This window comes from Notechis scutatus, chromosome 9 (assembly GCF_049901735.1).
Source record: "Notechis scutatus isolate UNSWTSFEM ecotype Mainland chromosome 9, rNotScu1.2, whole genome shotgun sequence".
Lineage (NCBI taxonomy): Eukaryota > Metazoa > Chordata > Lepidosauria > Squamata > Elapidae > Notechis > Notechis scutatus.
In genome coordinates, this window is record NC_142017.1 from 19576435 (window position 1) to 19595444 (window position 19010).

Genomic DNA, 19010 nt, shown 5'->3' on the forward strand with positions numbered 1-19010 from the left:
TGGTCAGCTTGTTTAGCTTTAATCTTGTTTTTTTGTGGCACAATATATTGGTTGAACGTATTGAATTTGTTTAGAATTACGAGTAGTTCTTGACCCTCAACTACAGTCAGGACCAGAAAAATTCACCTGCAGCATGCAAAAACCTTCCAGCAGTTTCCCCTGGATAGCAAATTAGGAACAAGCTTTTGACATTTCCTGCACAAAGCAAGTACATTATGCATGAGCAAACACACTGATGCTTGTTTTGTGGCTGCTCTTAGTTGGCCCTTCTTGTCAGGAGGAGATGCCAAAATCTCCCCTCCCTGAGTTTGCTTAGCAATAGATTCTGACAAGTCCACCTGCTGGCTTTTCAGAAGCAGAAATTATAAACTGAGAATAAACTCTGGCAGCAGAATTCCAAAGAATTTGGGGCTATTGTGATGTCTGCAGTCTGAGGGATACTTCATAGTTCTCCGATTTTTGGTAAAATACAGATGCAAGTAGACTTCAACTTTCAACCGTTAATTTAGTGACCGAAGTTACAACGGCACTGAAAAAAAAGGTGACTTATGACCGTTCTTCACACTTATGACCATTATGGAATCCCCAAGGTCATGTGATCCAAATGGAGATGCTTGGCAACTCATATTTATGACGGTTACAGTGTCCCCTTGGGGTCACCTGATCTCCTTTTTCAACCCTCTGACAAACAAAGTCGATGGGGAAGCCAGGTTCACTGAACAACTGCAGTGATTCAGTTGGCAAGAAAAGTCGTAAAATGGGGCAAACCTCACTTGAAAACTGTCTCACTTAGCAATGGAAATTTTGGGCTCCATTGTGGCCATGAGTCGAGGACTAGCTGTATTTCCTTCTTTATCTAACAGAACAATGTGATTGCAAGAAAGAGATGGCTGGTCTAGAGAAAAGAAGGACCAGGGGTGACATGATAGCAGTGTTTCAGTATTTGAGGGGCTGCCACAAAGAGGAAGGGGGCAACCTAGACTTCAAAGCACTTGAAGGCAGGATCAGAAGCAATGGATGGAAACTAATCAAGGAGAGAAGCTACCTGGAATTGAGGAGAAACTTCATAACAGTGAGGACAATTAACCAGGGGAACAGCTGGCCTCCAGAAGTTGTGGGTGCTTCATCACTGGAGGTTTTTAAAAAGAGACTGGACAGTCACTTGTCTGAGATTGTATAGGTTCTCCTGTCTGAGCAGGGGGCTGGACTAGAAGACCTCCAAGGTCCCTCCCAGCTCATTCATTCTATTCATAGAATAGATGCTCTCAAGCACTTGGGACTCAAAGATGCACAACCTCTGATGACAGAGCATTCAAATTGTCTTAACAGCTAACAATCTTCTCTGAAGTTGCCACCAATCATTGAAGAAACCTGGAATGCCTCAAGACTAGCACTCTGATTATTCCTTAAGCTTTTTGGGACCACCAGTCACATTTAGGGTAATAAATGAGTTTGTCTTGTGGTGGCAGGAGTTGTCAATTGCTTAGAGGACTTCATTTCTTAAGGGTCATTTTGAATTTGTCATTCTGTTGTGTGGCAATGAACGTGGAAATTAATTATTGTGAGCAGTGTGAACGAGGGATTTGTTTAATCCTGTTCTCTAGGCAGATGTTCCTATTGCTTTCCTTTGACAAAATGGCACAAAATGGGATGGAGAGAAATCAGAATGGAAAAAAATATATCATTGTCTTCAATGCTAATATATTCAGAGAGGAGACAAGCTGTACCGCCCAAGAGCTCGGAGCTGATATTTGCAAGCTGTTGGGATTTCTCTGTGAATATCATTTTTTTAAAAAAATAATTAAGTGGACCCTGGTTTCTTACAGCCAAATGTATTGCTACTTTCTGCAATTTTGCAAATCGGGTAGCAACTTTGTTCTGGTGGGTGGTGGGTGGTAGGGAAGTACAGCTCAATCAGTCTTGCAAAATGCTGTTATTAAATCCAATTTCAATAATCAGAGTTTTAGGGTCCCTGTGGAGGTGATTTCTTGGTCAGGTCTTCCTAATGGAACTGACATATGTATTCTAATGAGGAGTACTTGGTGCTCTTTGAGTTTCATTGTTTTCTTGCAGATGCTTCATTACCAAAACTAGATATCATCATCAGTGCAAACTCTACTCCCTCCTAGCTTGCTAATGAAATGTCAGCAAGAAAACTGTCAACCTCAGAGAGCACCACAATCATTTCCTCCTCCTCCTCCTCCTCCTCCTCCTCCTCCTCCTCCTCCTCCTCCTCCTCCCCAAATTACGTTCTTTACTAGCCCTGATGATGTTACCTAGTTTGGATAATGAAACATCTGCAAGAAAACCAACAATGTCAGAGAGCACCAAGGACCCCTCATTTCAACAAATATTCTCCTTTGGGGGAAATATGAAAATGGCTCCTTTTTCTCTGTGTCTTTGCACTAAATTCTCTACATCCCCCCTTTTAAAAAATACCACCTGAATACATGCGCAATGGTGTAATGCTCACGTCTCTAATGTAAGACCTGTACTATAATATTTTAAAACAGTGCAGTATTTTTATTTGTTCTGTGTTTTTATCTAAGCACAGTACAGACACTAATAACAATTGCATTGTGGTCTAAACCTAAAAAAAAACCCTATCTACTTTACTGGCTTTATCTAACCCTAGCACGATCGTAATTTATATTAGTGGCAGGCATTACAGATGATAAGAATATTTATTCTAGCTTTGTAAAAGCCCTGAGAACAAGAGAAGCATTTGAAGGGCCTTTTAAAACCTCAGGAAACCAGGCTTCAATTGTTGTTCAAAGGAGGTGGAGGAGAAAACTGAAGTAGCCAGGGAAAACTTGAAAACTTGAGGGAAAACTGAAAGATCTTGATTGTGACCTAGAACCTCAATTGCAATTTAATTATTCAAATGACTTGGTACCCCTTGAATGCATAGCCCAGAAAGTTGGTGTCGGCAATTCGAGTTCTTGTTTCCGAAGACCAAGATAATGTAAGGCAGTGCTTCTCAACATCAGCACAACTTTAAGCTAAATGGAATTCAACTCCCATAATCCCCCAGTTGACTGGGGAATTCTGGGAGTTGAAGTCCACGCAGCTTAAAATGGCTGGAGTTGAGAAACTCTGAGGTAAATAATTGATGGAAGAAGGAATAGGACGTAATGGGTTGTGAGAATAACCTTGGGAGACAGGAGGAAGAAAAAAACAATCCGATAAGAGAAACCTGAGTCCAAATCAGAAAAGTAATTTGAGAAAGCTCTCAGAAGAGACCCCCCCCCACTAGTTCTCTGGAAATTAAAGGCAGGATTTTTCTGAGAGTCAAAGCAACTTTTTCAAGTGGTGTCTTTATTCTTTGGTTGATCTAGGCTTCCTCACACTGTGCGTTCTGATCCTCCTGGCTTTAGCACTGGAGCATTTATGATGTAGGCTTTAACTTTTTTTTTTTTGATGTATGTGTAAATATATATATTCTGGGTTATTTTTAGACAGCTGTTGCTGTTTCATAAAGTGCCCATTGAGGAATGAAAGGAACAAGCTCTGAATGGATTCACTGTGAGATGCGGCAAGAGCAGGAAGGGTGGCAAGAACTGGGGAGAATCTGTCATGGGAAGAGCAGGGAGGCTGCCGCCATGGGAAGCTCATCCCAGGAAGAAGGGAAAAAAATGAAGTGTTCCGAATGCTTCCTTCACATCTTGTCCCTTTTAACTAAAGTAACAGTGGGCTCATTCAAGAACAACGCAGTTGTCAATCTTTAATTAACCCTAGTTTGGGCAGGAAGCCACAATTAGCTGTGCATGCCAAGCCATGGACCAGAAACGTGCAACTTTTTCCAGGCTATGAGAAACGCCAAAAAGAATCCAGCAGGGCAAGAAAAGAACTAATTTTATTTTGATACCTGTTTTTTTTTAATCTGTTATTGCTCTCTTATTGGTGTTGCGAATGGCTTGCCTGCACTTGAACAATATTTTCTTTCCAGTCTTGCTTTTGGTTAATGTAACCTTTTCCTGTGCAACTCTGCTGTTTAAGAAGAGATTAAGCAACCATTTGTCCAGGATGGTACAAAGTCTCCTGCCTTGAGCAGTGGGTCAGACTAGAAGACCACTAAGGTCCCTTCCAACTCTATTATTTTGTTATTCTTGCTTCCTTTTCAATATTCATAACATTCTGCCTCTTTTCCTAAAATCCAACCTCCAGATACATTGGGGATACAGCTCTTATTCTGGTTTGGGGTGATAATGTCACCCCCACCAAAATATTGTAGATCAATTGAGTCTCATTCAATTTTGCAACCTTTTTGCTCTTTTCATAGGGTAGTTTAAATTGCCTTTGATTTTAATGTGGCGCAAAACATACAGCCCGCATTAGCGGACCGGGATATTGTTTGCCTTGATAGCAGGATATGATAAAAAAAAGAGTCAAGATAACTCTCATAACTTGGTCAGGAGTTTGGAGTCTAATCATTTCTGAGACGCACAGTTTCTGTGATGGCAGGCACACCGGTGGTGCAATTGAAAACTTCACCCAGTTTTGTCTGTTGCAATGCCCATAAAGATACCACTCTATAAAGCCTTAGTAAGACCACACCTAGAGTACTGCATCCAGTTTTGGTCACCGCACTATAAAAAAGATGTTGAGACTCTAGAAAAAGTACAGAGAAGAGCAACCAGGATGATTAGGGGACTGGAGCAGAGGTGGTATTCAGCAGGTTCTGACCAGTTCTGGAGAACCAGTAGTGGCAATTTTGAGTAGTTCTGAGAACCAGCAAATCCCACCTCTGACTGGAGATTTTGCAGTATCCTTCCCCTGCCACGCCCACCAAGTCACGCCCACAGAACCGGTAGTAAAAATCCTGGACTGGAGGCTAAAACATACAATGAATGTTTGCAGGAACTGGGCCTGGCTAGTCCAGGGAAGAGAAGGACCAGGGGAGACAGGAGAGCAGCCTTCCAATATTTGAGGGGCTGCCACAGAGAGGAGGGGAGAGGGTCAAGCTATTTTTCAAGGCACCTGAATAATGCCAGACAAGGAGTAATGGATGGAAACTGAACAAGGAGAAGAGATCCAACCTGAAAATAAGGAGAAACTTTCTGACAGGGAGAGCAATCAACCCATGGAACAGAAGTTGCCTTCGGAAGTTGTGGGATCTTCATCCCTGGAGGATTTCAAGAAGAGACTGGACTGCCATTTATCAGAAATGGTGTAGGGTCTCCTGCTTGGGTGGGAGTTGGACTAGATGACCCACAAGTTCCCTTCTAACTCTGTTATTGTGTAAGATGGGTAGAGCTTTGATTGCACTGCTGAGGCCGCCATCTCAACATTTTTTGACCATCCCCTTATCACCGAGATGGGCCATCTTTGCAGGAAAGAGACATATCTGCCCTTTTTGGATCTGTGTATTTATTTGCAACAGCTTTGTGTCGCAGTCTCCTTCCTGAAGTCGAGCTGAAAGCTGGCATCAAGAGCCGATAATTTCATATCTGTCTGAAAGATGTTTAATGGGTTTTTCCTCACCTCATTCATCCATCAAAGTACACAGAGATTCAATTAAATAGCTCCTGTAAAAATCATCCGAAAAGTGCATTTTTGTTTAGACAGCAGTCTGGGAATCCTGTGCAAATAAAGAGTGGGGAGGGCTTTTCCCCTCTTATCCATTCAAGAAAACTAAATAAGTCAGAACAGAGTTGGAAGGGACCTTGGAGGTCTTCTAGTCCAACCCCCTGCTCAAGAAAGAGACCTTATATTGAAAGTCTATGGAGATTCTCAGTCATCCAGGTCACGGAAACGGTATAACATTTCAGAAAGATAGCTGTCCAGTCTCTTCTTAAAAACCTCCAGTGATGAAGCACCCACAACTTCTGGAGACAAGCTGTTCCACTGGTTAATTGTCTTCCCTGTTAGGGAGTTTCTCTTTAATTCCAAGTTGGATCTCTCCTTGATTAGTTTCCACCTGTTGTTTCTTGTCCTGCCCTCTGGTGCTTTGGAGAATAATTTGAACCCCTCTTCTTTATGGCAGCCCCTCAGATATTGAAATACTGCTATCATGTCACCCCTAATTCTTCTTTTCTTTAGACTAGACATTAGTGGTGGGATTCAGCCAGTTTGCACCATTTCAGGAGAACCGGTTGTGAAGTTTCTGAGTAATTTGAACAACTGGTTGTTGGAAGAAATCATTAGGGCAGAGAACCGGTTGTTAATTTATTTGAATCCCACCACTGCTAGACATGCCCAATTTCTGCAGCTGTTCTTCATATGTTTTAGTCTCAGGGCCTTGATTCATCTTAGTTCTCTGCACTTTTTCCAAAGTCTCAACATCTTTTTTTTGCAATGCAATGACCAAAACTGGAAGCAGGATTCCAGGGGTGGTCCTACTAAGGTGCCCAAGCGGTACAAATACTTCACGAAATGGTGAATATAACAAGAGCCAGTCTGTGTACCTCGATCTGAAGCTATGCTCGCTGCAAAGGACTGGAGATAGGTATGTAACTGTTCAAATAAAAGGAGAACCAAAAAGAAAGCAAAAATATTTGTTTTTGCGGATGCAAGCGTATAGCATTCTATGCGCAGAAAAGCCGCAACCCAAACCATCAATCCCGGGTTTCTAAGTTCTGCTATGTAATTACTACTAATACATAGCTGATTGCTTGATTGCTACCCTCCCAAACAATCATGTAAGAATCGGTTTGGAGAAGATAGCTTGAGTTTTTTTCTTCGCTTTCTCCTCCCTGACAGCTGCCTTGCAGTAACTCGCTGTTCCATTTCCCTACCAACCTTCCGGTATTTTTAGCAAAATTACCATATTGTGTTGTGCCTTTCCAAAAATTTCTCTCCAATTTTTTTTTTAAAAAAACACATATTTCTGCAGAAAGCTGTTTTTTTTTTCCCTTCCCGCTCTTTTCTGCAACTTTCCCTCCCTTCCCCCCGAGATAGATTTATTTCTAGCTTTCAAAACGTTGGCAGTTTTTGTTTTAACCTTTTCCCTTTGCCAACGCTGATAGATTTCAGAGTAAATATTAAAGGAGCCATTTGCAGTTGCCAACTGTAAGTTGGTTGTGGACGTTGTTGTCGCAGGAGATAACGAGGGGGCTGCTTTCAACAGGAAACAAAACCGTTGCTACCTACTGAGCTTGGTAAATTGGGGACCGATGCAAGCAAATTGTACGTCATCCTCACCTTATGGCCGTAACTGGGACCAGAGCTTCCGTTGCTAAGCAAGACGACGGTTCAGGGCGTTCACGACTTTCTTTGCCATGGTGTGAACCATTTATTGCAGTTGTTAAGTGAAGCACAGGGTCATGAATTGAATCCAGCTTCTCTGTTGGAAGACAGCTGGGAAGGTGGTAAATGGTGACCACAGGTGATTCCAGGATTCTGCAACTGTTATCAATACATCCTGTTTGGCAAGAGCCCAAATTTGGATCATTTAATTCTAGGGATGCTGTGATGTGAGCGGATTGGTCAGAAGCTACTGCAGCTAGAATTGTATTTGCTCAAAATTGGAAAAATGAGAAAATTCCAATGGTGATTAAGAAAATAATGGAATGTGTAGAAATGAGTAGATTAACATTAGCAATTAGAGAGCAAGAAGAAAAATAGTATTTATATGATTTGGGATTTATTTTATCAATGGCTAAATGGAAGAGTAAAAAAATTGAAGTGTATTGTAATAGTAATGATATACTATAATTGATTATTTTTGAATAAGTTATACTATGAATATAATCTAGTAAGAATTGAGATTTGCTTTTAAAGATAGCCTGGAAATGAAACTAAAATTTTAACGATAGCATAATAATGAGATGATATGATATGGAATGTTGATTAAGATATAATACGAATGTAAAGTTAAGAGGAAAGGATTATAGATATTGTGCACATGATATATATCCCAAACCTATAGGCCAGACAAGGAATAATGGATGAAACTGAACAAGGAGAGATTTAACCTGGAAACAAAGAGACATTTTCTGACAGGGAGAACAGTCAACCAATGGAACAGAAGTTGCCTTCAGAAGTTGTGGGAGCTTCATCTCTTTCAAGAAGAGATTGGACTGCCATTTGTCAGAACTGGTATATAGGGTCTCCTGCTTGGGTGGGGGTTGGACTAGATGAACTACAAGGTCCCTTCCAACTCTGTTAATCAGGTATGTGAGGTTTTGTGTCACCCCCTGACCCTCTGGAAATCATGCAAGAAAGCCATGCTCGTATGACCTCCACAGCCTGCAAAAGTCATGTTCGAATGGGCATGCATTGGCATGATTTTGGGAGGCTGTGGAAAGCATGGGCCATGCCCTCATGTAGTCTCCCCAGTGTCCAAAAATCATGCATGAATGGGGAGTGATTTTTGTGGGAATGTTGTGTGATGCTTTGAGAACCGTTGTGTAGCACCGGTTGTTTTGAATTGCATTTGTCCTTTCAGGCTCCCTTTCTCTTGTTCTTTCCCCCGTGTATAGTACATGTGTTTGTGTATTTCCACATAGCATGCATTGAAATGATTAACAGGAAGAGCATAAGCGAGACACGTTTCAGCATTGACCCTTCTGTGAGTTCCTGGTTGAGCAAGGGAGCGTTTTTTTCAACAGTGCGCTCAGCATGTCTTAGTACTGAAGGTATTTCTGGCATTTATTCAGTCAACGTGCCCAGATTGATATGATGAAATATTGCCAGTTTCTTTAGTTTGGGGTTGGCATCCTAGTTGGCTTGGCCAAATTTGGTTGATTGGCACTTCCTAGATTTTTTTGAGAGATGTCAACAATAGAATGTTTGCAGACAGGTTGGGAGATGCGAAGCTCTTCTTCCCTCTTTATTTCATAAAACAAGATCCTGCAAGGCTGAAAAACAAAAATGTCATGGTATTGTTATGAGAAAATCTCTTTGGGGGGTTGGCAAACACCTGCAGAAGTGTCCTTGGTTCTCATGGGTCATCTTCTTGATGTCTGGAGCCTACATTCCATTTCCCTGCCCAAGCGAGAGAAGCTTCATCTGTGCATGAGTGAGATCTAGGTAGTGCATGAAACCACAGTGCTCCCCTCCGCCCCTTAGTTCATGGAAAAAGTGTTTTCCACGGAACCAATCCCTGATGCCCAAAAGGTTGGGGACCCCTGCTTTAAAAAGGAATTTAAATATTTATTTAAGAGATGACCAAGCTGACCCAGAGGAGGGGTCAAACACATCAGTCCAGAGTCCCTTCATACCCACTAGTGATCTAAGTCCAGCCCATCTTGAATTCCATTGACTCTTATCTCCCACTAATTTCCTTTGGCGGTTAGTAGTTCAGATTCTTGTAGAGAAATCAAGTTCGCTACAAAATTTATTCTCAATAAATCTTTATATCCATTTGAATATGGGTCTCTTGATTTTCCTGGCGCTTGACAATTAACGGGCAAATAAGGCAGTCTGAGTTACTGCCTAGTTGCATCTCCCGTAGTAATTCACCAAAAGATTTCGGGGGGATTTTTCATTCTCTACAGCCTCCAGCTAGATCCAGCTCCTTTTTGAACCTTGTCTTTCTTTTGTTAGGTTCTCCATCCATACCAAATTTGGACCTGTCCATACCAAATTTGGAGTGTATTTATTTATTTATTTATTTTTATTTTGTCAAGCAATTATAAGATAACAGGTATAAGTATAAACATAGTTATGGATACATGAAATGGATACATATAAGAAAAATTAAAAAGAAACAATAGGACAGGGACGGTAGGCACGTTGGTGCGCTTATGCACGCCCCCTACAGACCTCTTAGGAAAGGGGTGAGGTCCATAGTAGATAGTCTAAGGTTAAAGTTTTTGGGGTTTGGGGAAGAAACCACAGAGTCAGGTAGAGTATTCCAGACATTGACCACTCTGTTGCTGGAGTCGTATTTCCTGCAATCAAGTTTAGTGTAGTTGAGGACTATCTGTCGTTAAAAGAGACACTTTACCTGAGAAAGGGACACAGTGGCTAGGGACCTGGATAAGAGGATGGGGAAAAGGAGAATTAGAAAGTTATTAACGCGAAGGTTGCACGTTAGGTAAGCTATACGCACGCTTCAATTTCAGAAATAGCATCACGCTGTAGTGTTCCTTGCTGTGAAATCTCAGTGGGGAAAAGCACAAACGACATTCCTGTTGTGTTTGTCGGCTTCCCTGGGGGCGGCGGGGTGGGATTGTAACAGTTTGTTCCTAAAGAGATAAAGATTCAGCAGACAGTTATGTAAACAGCTAGTTGCAATCCTCTCTTCATTACCAGTGAAAGGACTTTACCCAATGTATATGGAGGTATACTCCGGATCTAAATTGGAAGTCGTTCGGTTGCTGAAGTTTTTCTAAATCCATCCTTTTCACTTCATTGCACCTGGTTAACGGGGTTTGGTATGGTCATAAGACTAATTCAATTAATAAACGACTAGAAAAGGTGAGAAGAAGCAGGCTCGGTGAAGGATCCCTTGGGGTTTTTTAGGCAGCTGCTGAAAAGCCCAATGGGGATTTGGACGGCTGGTGTGAAAAGCTAGAGAAACTGCAAGAAAGCTGTGCTCAGATCCAGCAGGCTCTCTATTAATCACTTTTATTTTTAAACAGTGTTATTACATGAACTAATAAAAAAATAATAGAACAAATGTAACCAGTAGTATTAAAAGATCGACACAACCACACTGATAAGTGTAGCAATAAAGGAGGACTGGTAATAGTTTTATGAACGGGGCAAGTCCCCAAACTTTGGTTCATACAGTATTGCTTTAGTCTCCTTCTGTTGAAAAAAAAAGATTGATTCAAATGTTGGCAAAGCAACACATATCAAATCAGGTGCAGATGTTTGTTTCCAGTGTAGGATGATAATTTTTTTGGGTCAGCCTCCATTTGTAAAAAAATTCAGTCTTGCTCTGTTGATAGCTAGTCACACACTGATAAGTTAATTAATATTAAAAAGTATATAATAATTCAACAGATGTGAGAAATGTCCTTGTTACCCAGTTACCCACCAACTGGTGCAGTTTGCAGATGCAACTTTGCTAAACTGTGGGTTGTGTATCTGGTGGGCCATTATGAAGAAAAAAGTTATTTTCAGACTGAACCTCACAAAGGTACTTCCACCATATGTCCTCAGCCTTGAATTGCTCTCAAGGAAATATCACTTCATTCACGAGGATTTGATCAACTCACCGGTTCTTTCCTTCCACTTTCTTTTTTTGTAGATCGACAGGACAGAAACGGCAGTGAACAATCTCAACCCGGCTTTCTCCAAAAAGTTCATCGTAGATTATCACTTTGAGGAGGTCCAGAAGTTGAAATTTGCCTTGTTTGACCAAGACAAATCAAGCATGCAACTATACGAACATGACTTCCTGGGCGAATTTTCTTGTACTCTGGGATCGGTGAGTGTGGTTGTGAATTTCTGACTACCAATGCTCTTTGGAAGAAAGAGGGTAGGAACAAGTTATGGGAAAGAAGGTTGAATCCTTAAGCTGGTAGGAGCCATTGAGTCCATCAAGCTGAACCCTCTGATCAGGTGAAGAATCCAAGCTGAAATGTCCCTGACACGTGCCTCTCCATCTTCTGCTGCAGGACATCCAGAGAAGTTGGTCCACCACTTTTTTGGGATACCTCTTAGATCAAAGCCCCACCTTCAGTTTCCTCAAAACAAGCTCAATTCCTGGTGACTTCATAGACTCATCCTTATTGTTTCCTTGGCAACAGTATGAAAGTACTTTGCTGTCTTCTAGAAAGTTCAAAGCTTTGGGCTTTTGTGATAGTCTCCCATTCAAGAGTAGACTAGATCAGCGGTTGCCAACCAATGGGCCGTGGCCCACTGGTGATCCGTGAGAAAATTTTGGTGGTCCGTAGAGAAACGTCACCCTCAGAGCATCCCCCCCAAAGCAATTAATCCAGGCTACGTGGGAACACAAGGCTGCGCCACCCACATGGCCTGCGGGAACCCTCCCCGCCCACTCACTCCTTACCCGGCAAACTTGCCTGCTAAATTGCTATTTTTCCTTTTTCTGACCATCAGCTGTTCTGCTGTGCTGGGAGATTTTAGATTAGCTAGAAAGCAGGAAATGGTTGGATTTCTTGCTTTTTAGCTACTCTTTAGATCTTTGGCTCTGCTTTTAAGCAGAGCCGAACCTTCCTTAGGACTGAAGCACTGCAGACTCAGGTAGCTAATGGCAGATACACAGATCTCGAAGTGAATCTGTGATTCTGTGAGCAACTCAATCTGCCTGCCTGCTTTGCCTGATTTTGGGGAAAATTTTTCTCTTTTTTAATAAAAAATTCAATATTTATATAAATATTTATAATATTTACCTACATGCTATGCCCAGCCAGTCACATGACCACCAAGCCACACCCACAAATTAGGCCATGCCCACAGAACCAGTTGTTAAGAAATTTGAATTCCACCCCTGCTTCTGTGTGTGTGTGGGGGGAGGGAGAGAGAGAGAGAGGTTAGATCAGATCTCTCTCTTCTCTTCTCTTCTCTTCTCTTCTCTTCTCTTCTCTTCTCTTCTCTTCTCTTCTCTTCTCTTCTCTTCTCTTCTCTCTCCTCTCTCTCTCTCTCTCTCTTTCTCTCTCTCTCTTCTCTCTTTCTCTCTCTTTCACTTTGTCTCTCTCTCTCTTCCTCCCTTCTCTCTTTTTCTCTCTCTCTTTCTCTGTCTCTCTCTTCCCCTCTCTTCCTCTCTCTCTCTTTTTCTCTCTCCTCTCTCCCTCCCTCTCTTCCTCTCTCTTTCTCTCTTCCACTCTCCCTTTCTTCCTCTCTTTTTCTCTCTGTCTCTCTTTCTCTCTCTCTCTCTTCCTCTCTTTCTCTCTCTCCTCTCTCTCTCTCTCTCTCTCCCTCCCCTCTCTTCCTCTCTCTCTCTTCCACTCTCCCTTTCTTCCTCTCTCTTTTCTCTGTCCTCTCTCTTTCTCTCTCCCTCCCTCTCTCTCTTCCTCTCTCTGTTCCACTCTCTCTCCTCTCTTTCTCTTTCTCTCTCTCTTTCTCTCTCTCTCCCTCTCCCTCTCTCTCTCCCTCTCCCTCTCCCTCTCCCACCAATGTCAGCAAGCTACCGTCTGTCAAAATTCATATTAGTGAATTTTAAAATTACGAGTTTGGTGATCCCTGAAGTCGAAAAGGTTGGCGACCCCTGGACTCCACCCTGCTTAGCTCTCCAATCCAGATCAGGTCACCCATTGAGACACGTGGCACCAAAGATCAGTGACATTCTGGATCTTGTTCTTTGGTACTAGACAATGAAAAGCAAGGGGAACATAAAGCAGCGAAGGCAAATCACATTTTGATTTTTTTTCCTTCTTCCCTGGGTGTGTGGAGTGATGTTATTCAGCCTTGTATTCTATTATTTTGGAGACTTAGGAAAAAAAAGGTTCGAAGCAAAATTTGGTGCTTTTAAGGCCCACCTCTGGGAACTGGTGGTTTGTTTTAATAAGGTAAGCAATATGGTGGGGAAGGGATTGTAGGAACCCCCTCCCCCTAAATGGGGTTGGGGACTACATGCAAGTTACTCTCCCTCCCTCCATTATAAAGGCATCGATGCTTCTGTCACTTATTCTCAGAGCCATTCAGACATTTGAACTGTTTCTGTCTGTAACAGTGCAGTGAAGACATTGTGGCTGGTGCTTGCTTAAGGTCTCATCATCCAAGAATTTGCCCGCCCTTTTAATAATTGTCTAAACTCACGATTACTCTTGTAGTAGAGTATTCGTATACTAAGAAGATAAACGATGAGTTAAGACAAGAAGAGAAAGAGTGGGAGGCAGGGGAAGGGGAGGGGCAAAGGGTGGAGAAGAGAAGGGGAGGGGAAGAAGAGCAGGGCAAGGGAAGGAAGGAGAGGGGTCAGGAGGGGAGGGGCAAGAGGCAAGGGAAAGGGAGGGGAGGGAAAGGGAAAGGAAGGAAGGAACGGAAGGGAGAAGAGGGGATAGGAAGGGAGGGGAGGGGAGGGAAGGGACAAGAGGGGAGGGAAGGGAAAGAAAAAGGAGGGAAGGGAAGGGACAAGAAGAGAGGGAGAGGAAAGAAGAGGAGAGGAGAGGAAAGGAAAGGAACGGAAAGGAAGAAGGGAGAAGGGGAAGGAAGAGAAGAAGGAATGGAATGGAATGGAATGGAATGGCAAGGAAAGGAAAGGAAAGGAAAGGAAAGGAAAGGAAAGGAAAGGAAAGGAAAGGAAGAAGGGAGAAGGGAGAAGGGGAAGGAAGGGAAGAAGGAATGGAATGGAAAGGAAAGGAAAGGAACGGAAGAAGGGAGAAGGGGAAGGAAGGGAAGAAGGAATGGAAAGGAAAGGAATGGAAGAAGGGAGAAGGGAGAAGGGAAAGGAAGGGAAGAAGGAATGGAAAGGAAAGGAACGGAAAGGAAGAAGGGAGAAGGGGAAGGAAGGGAAGAAGGAATGGAAAGGAAAGGAATGGAAGAAGGGAGAAGGGAGAAGGGAAAGGAAGGGAAGAAGGAATGGAAAGGAAAGGAAAGGAACGGAAGAAGGGAGAAGGGGAAGGAAGGGAAGAAGGAATGGAAAGGAAAGGAAAGGAATGGAAGAAGGGAGAAGGGAGAAGGGGAAGGAAGGGAAGAAGGAAAGGAAAGGAGCGGAAGAAGGGAGAAGGGAGAAGGGGAAGGAAGGGAAGAAGGAATGGAAAGGAAAGGAACGGAACGGAAGAAGGGAGAAGGGAGAAGGGGAAGGAAGGGAAGAAGGAAAGGAAAGGAAAAGAAAGGAAAGGAAAGGAAAGGATGTGATCAGTAGAACTGTTAGGAACATTTTGAAAATGCTTTTAAGAATTAGGATTCAGATCATGTGTGTGCATGAACACAACACTTCTCTGCTCTTTTTCAAGCAAGCCTAAAAGAAGTTGTTGCTGTTTTCAGACACACATGAACTTCGACTTCTTAAAGCAGCAGCATCTCCTTTTCAGGCCCCCACAGAAGGCCAAGAAAAGATGGGCTGTTTGAACTAATAGCTGAGCGATTCTGCGCTCGTGTGAGGACCGAAGCACGAAGAATTCCCAAAGGAGGCACGGCCCTGATTATTATTAGCAGGTGAAAAAGAGAAGAAAAATATTGGGGGAATCTTGTGGAAAAGCAAACTGTGACTCTTCACAAAGTGCAGGGTTTGTTTCAAAGGGCCCCTTGAAAGAGACGCTACTTGCCGTTATTCCTACGGTGTTATTGTGGAATACAATTTTAATTATTTATAATTAAATGCAACTATTGGCCATCTCAGCAGAGAAATTATCGCATATAACTCCTTCCCATATGTAAGTTCTTTACCTACGGTAGCAGGAAGAATACTGCTAATAAGGGAGAAAGTGGCTCAATCCAATACTGTCACTCTGTTTGTCATTTAAGTTGTGGCTGGAAGAAAATCCCCAAATACATTTCCTCCCCCTAATTTTCTTCAGGTTTGCTGTTTGGTGGGGTGGGTTGTACTGAGAGAATGACTGGTCCAAAATCCTCCAGGAGCTCCTGAGGCTTATTTGGGGTGCAGGGACTGCATCTGAGGCAGTGGTGAGCTTCAAAAATTTTTTTGCAATTTTTGCAATTTTAGCAATTCTCTGCCTGGTTGCTGGGTGGGTGTGGCCATGGTGGGCGTGGCCTAGTCGGCCTCCTGCACCACGGCAAGGGTGAGGTTGCCCTCCCCGGGCTCCGGGAGCAAAAACGGCCTCCCCGGGCTCCGGAGGCTCTCTAGAAGCCAGAAATGGGCCCATTTCCGGCCTTCCTGAACTTTCGGGAGGCCCATTTTTCACCCTTCCCGAGCCTCTGTATGTGCCCTGCGCTTACCTGCATACAAAATAGGCCATGTGGAGACTCCTGGCAGCGGAGGGGCAGGGTGGGTGGGGCCAGCCAGGAGTGGGATTTGGGGGTCCTCCTGTCTCCTAGCCAGCAACCCTTCACCACTGAGCCCCACTGTCTCTGGGGCCGAGGAGGAGAAATTGCCCTAAATTCACCCAAGATGCTTCTCTGCGCGAACGAGGACCGACACCTCTCTATGCCTAGTCCAACACCTTCAGCTCTCCTGCCCACCAATTCTGCCAAGAATGTAGGAGATATTTCCGACTAAATTGAACTAGCTCTGCTAAGGTTACGCAACGTGGTTCTCCATCCCGCAGGAGGGAAGCTACGTTCTGCAGGTAGCCATGGGTACCGTCAGTGGGCAAACAGAAACCAGCTTGCATCTCTCCTGACTTAGCAATGCCTGCACTGAAGAATGAGCAGCCTCCTCTGTAGGCTGAGAATTCCACCTCTTGTACAAATGGCAACCCTTATTTCCACATTTGCATGTGAACACCCATATGTGCATGGTGTGTGTGTGTGTGTGTGTGTCAGCAGGCGTGTATATTGATAGGGTGTAAGGCTGAGCACCAAAGAATGGAGCTCTGGTGCTGGAGAAGACTCCTGTGAGTCCCTTGGACTGCAAGGCGATCCAGCTGGTCAATCCTGGAGGAAATCAACCTTGAAAGCTCTTTAGAAGGCCAGATCCTGAAGATGAAACTCAAAAGACTTTGGCCACCTCATGAGAAGGAAGGAAGGACTCACTGGACAAGAGCTGGGAACGATGGAGGGCAAAAGAAGAAGAAGGGGATGGCAGAGAAGGAGCGGGCTGGATGGAGTCCCTGAAGCAGTTGGGTTAAATGGACTCCGGGGGATGGTGGAGGACAGGAAGGCCTGTGTCTCAGCTAGGCTTCCTTAGAAAGCATAAAACGCAATCTTAGTTCTGGCAAAACCTCTTATTTCCACAGCTGTGAATTACGTTCATTCACAGCCAGCCAGGCTTCCCAAACAGTCTTTCAGGGGAATATTTATAAACACCCGCCTTATTGCAACTTGGAATGCTGCCAGGGAACTAATTGCCAAATGCAGGGCAAGGCCAAACTCAACACAGAGTCCAACAGAACTTTTCAAAGCTTGAATCGACCAGACGGATTAATTGCTTCCTGCAAAAGCTCACGTCCCATTCGCTGTTCTTTTATGTCCTATGGGAGGAGCCAACCATCTCCGAGGTGTGGCCTTCCTTCTCAGTTGACCCTGCTTTCTCAATTGTTCTTGTTTTCTGGTAGCCCTGTGCATGTGCAGGCTGGGAACCGGTTCCAGAATCACCCCCGCCTCACTGCTGTCTGAGTCTGAAGGCAGCTGATGACTGCCAGCCTGCCCTGGCCCCATCCCTGCCTCTGATGCAGAGCCCTCGTCCGAGCCCTCCTCAGCCTCCAAGACTGGCCCAGGTTCCTCCCCAACCTCCTCACTACTGTCCGATTCTGCCGCCAGCTTTGTCAGCCGCTGGCGGGCCACAACATCTTGGAGGAACATTGTCCATGGGGTCACGATGGGTCGGATACAAGTTCACAACTAACAACAAATAACAAAATGCAAATGAGGGTGACGGTTCATTCTCCAAGCTTGTGGGTTGGTTTCCAAACATTGAGCAGAGTTTAGGGAATGTCCGTGTTCCTCTGTTTATAAGGGGCTTCGGGTGTGGGTGTATCAAGTGAGGGTCTTGTGATGGGTCAGGTATGAATCATCAGTGGGTCTTGTGATAAGGAGATTACATCAGGTGAGGGTCATTGGGATTGAACTTCTGGTTGGGAGGTTTGCATAGGTTGGTCGTGGGTCGGGGCTGCCTCTGGTTGGCTGTGGGGTTGATTTGGATTCTGGGTGGTTCGTAGGCTGGTTGTGGGTCAGTGTGTCTGTTGATGGAGTTGTTCATGGAGTGCCAGGTTTTGATGGATTTATTTCCAGGTTGAATCTCTCCTTGTTCAGTTTCCATCCATTATTCCTTGTCTGGCCTTTGGGTGCCTTGGAGAATAGCTTGACCTCTTCCTCCTCTCTGGGGCAGCCCCTCAAATATTGGAAGATGCTATCCTGTCTCCCCTGGTCCTTCTCTTCACTAGACTAGCCAGGCCCAGTTCCTGCAACCGTTCATCGTATGTTTTGGTCTCCAGTCCCATAATCATCCTGGTTGCTCTTCTCTGCACTTTTTCTAGAGTCTCAACATCTTTTTTATAGTGTGGTGACCAAAACTGAATGCAGTACTCTAGGTGTGGTCTTACTACGGATTTATAGAGCAGTATTAGTACCTCATTTGATCTTGATTGTATCCCCCTGTTAATTCAATTTAGGATTGCATTGGCTTTTTTGGCTGCTGCTGCACATGGCTGGCTCCTATTTAGCTGGTTGTCCACCAGCTAAATATGAGCCAGCATGCAGGACCCTCATCTGAGTCCTCCCCAGATTCCCAGACTGGTCCCTCTTCTTTCCCACTGTCCAATTTTGCTGCCAGCTCCGCAGACTGTCTGCAGACCACAACACACGTATGTTCGTGTGCACTTTCAGGTGCATTGTTTACAAGCAGCCCATCAGCGAATTTGGAGAGAGTTTTTAAGGAAACATGGTTCAGCCTACTTTTCTCCTTCTTTTTAATTTCATTTTTACGTCAGGAGGCCGGGCAGCTTAGCTTGATATTTTTAATGCATCAGATCAGACGTGAACTGCCTGCTTGCACAGATTAGGAGGGAAAAAATTCAGTTCCTGATTGAGTCACATGAGGGGCTGCCACAGGGAGGAGGAAGGGTTCAAGCTGTTCTCCAAAGCAACTGAAGGCCAGACAAGGAATTATGGATGGAAACTGATCAAGGAGAGATTCAATCTGGAAATAAGGGAAACTTTCTGATAGGGAGAGCAATCAACCCATGGAACAGAAGTTGCCTTCGGAAGTTGTGGGATCTTCATCCCTGGAGGATTTCAAGAAGAGACTGGACTGCCATTTATCAGAAATGGTGTAGGGTCTCCTGCTTGGGTGGGGGGTTGGACTAGATGATCTACAAGGTCCCTTCCAACTCTGATTATCTGTAATCTAATGAATAAACTATAGTACATCACATCAAATCATATCATACCATACCACACCACACAAAACCACACCAAACTACACCAAACCACACTAAACATGACCATGTGATAGCAGTTCCGACACTTCTCCTTGCCATTATTAAGCAAACTCCATATCGTCATTTGCGACTTCCAACCAGCTTCTCCATCCACTTTGTGTGTCTGGAAAGCAGAAGAGAAACTCACAAATTGTGATCTCATTGTCCTACGAT

At 43.9% G+C, this 19010-nt stretch overlaps 2 protein-coding genes across 3 annotated transcripts in view; both read left to right on the forward strand.

Moving 5' to 3' along the window:
* CPNE2 (copine 2) overlaps window positions 1–19010 on the forward strand; it is a 129955-nt gene that overhangs the window by 31998 nt on the left and 78947 nt on the right. For both annotated transcript variants that reach the window (XM_087971720.1, XM_026680123.2), the window contains one exon: window positions 11144–11323. In XM_087971720.1, the coding sequence (XP_087827846.1) occupies window positions 11144–11323 (180 nt within the window). The remainder of the gene's footprint in view (window positions 1–11143; window positions 11324–19010) is intronic.
* RSPRY1 (ring finger and SPRY domain containing 1) overlaps window positions 1–19010 on the forward strand; it is a 169999-nt gene that overhangs the window by 17027 nt on the left and 133962 nt on the right. The gene's annotated exons all lie outside the window — the stretch shown is intronic.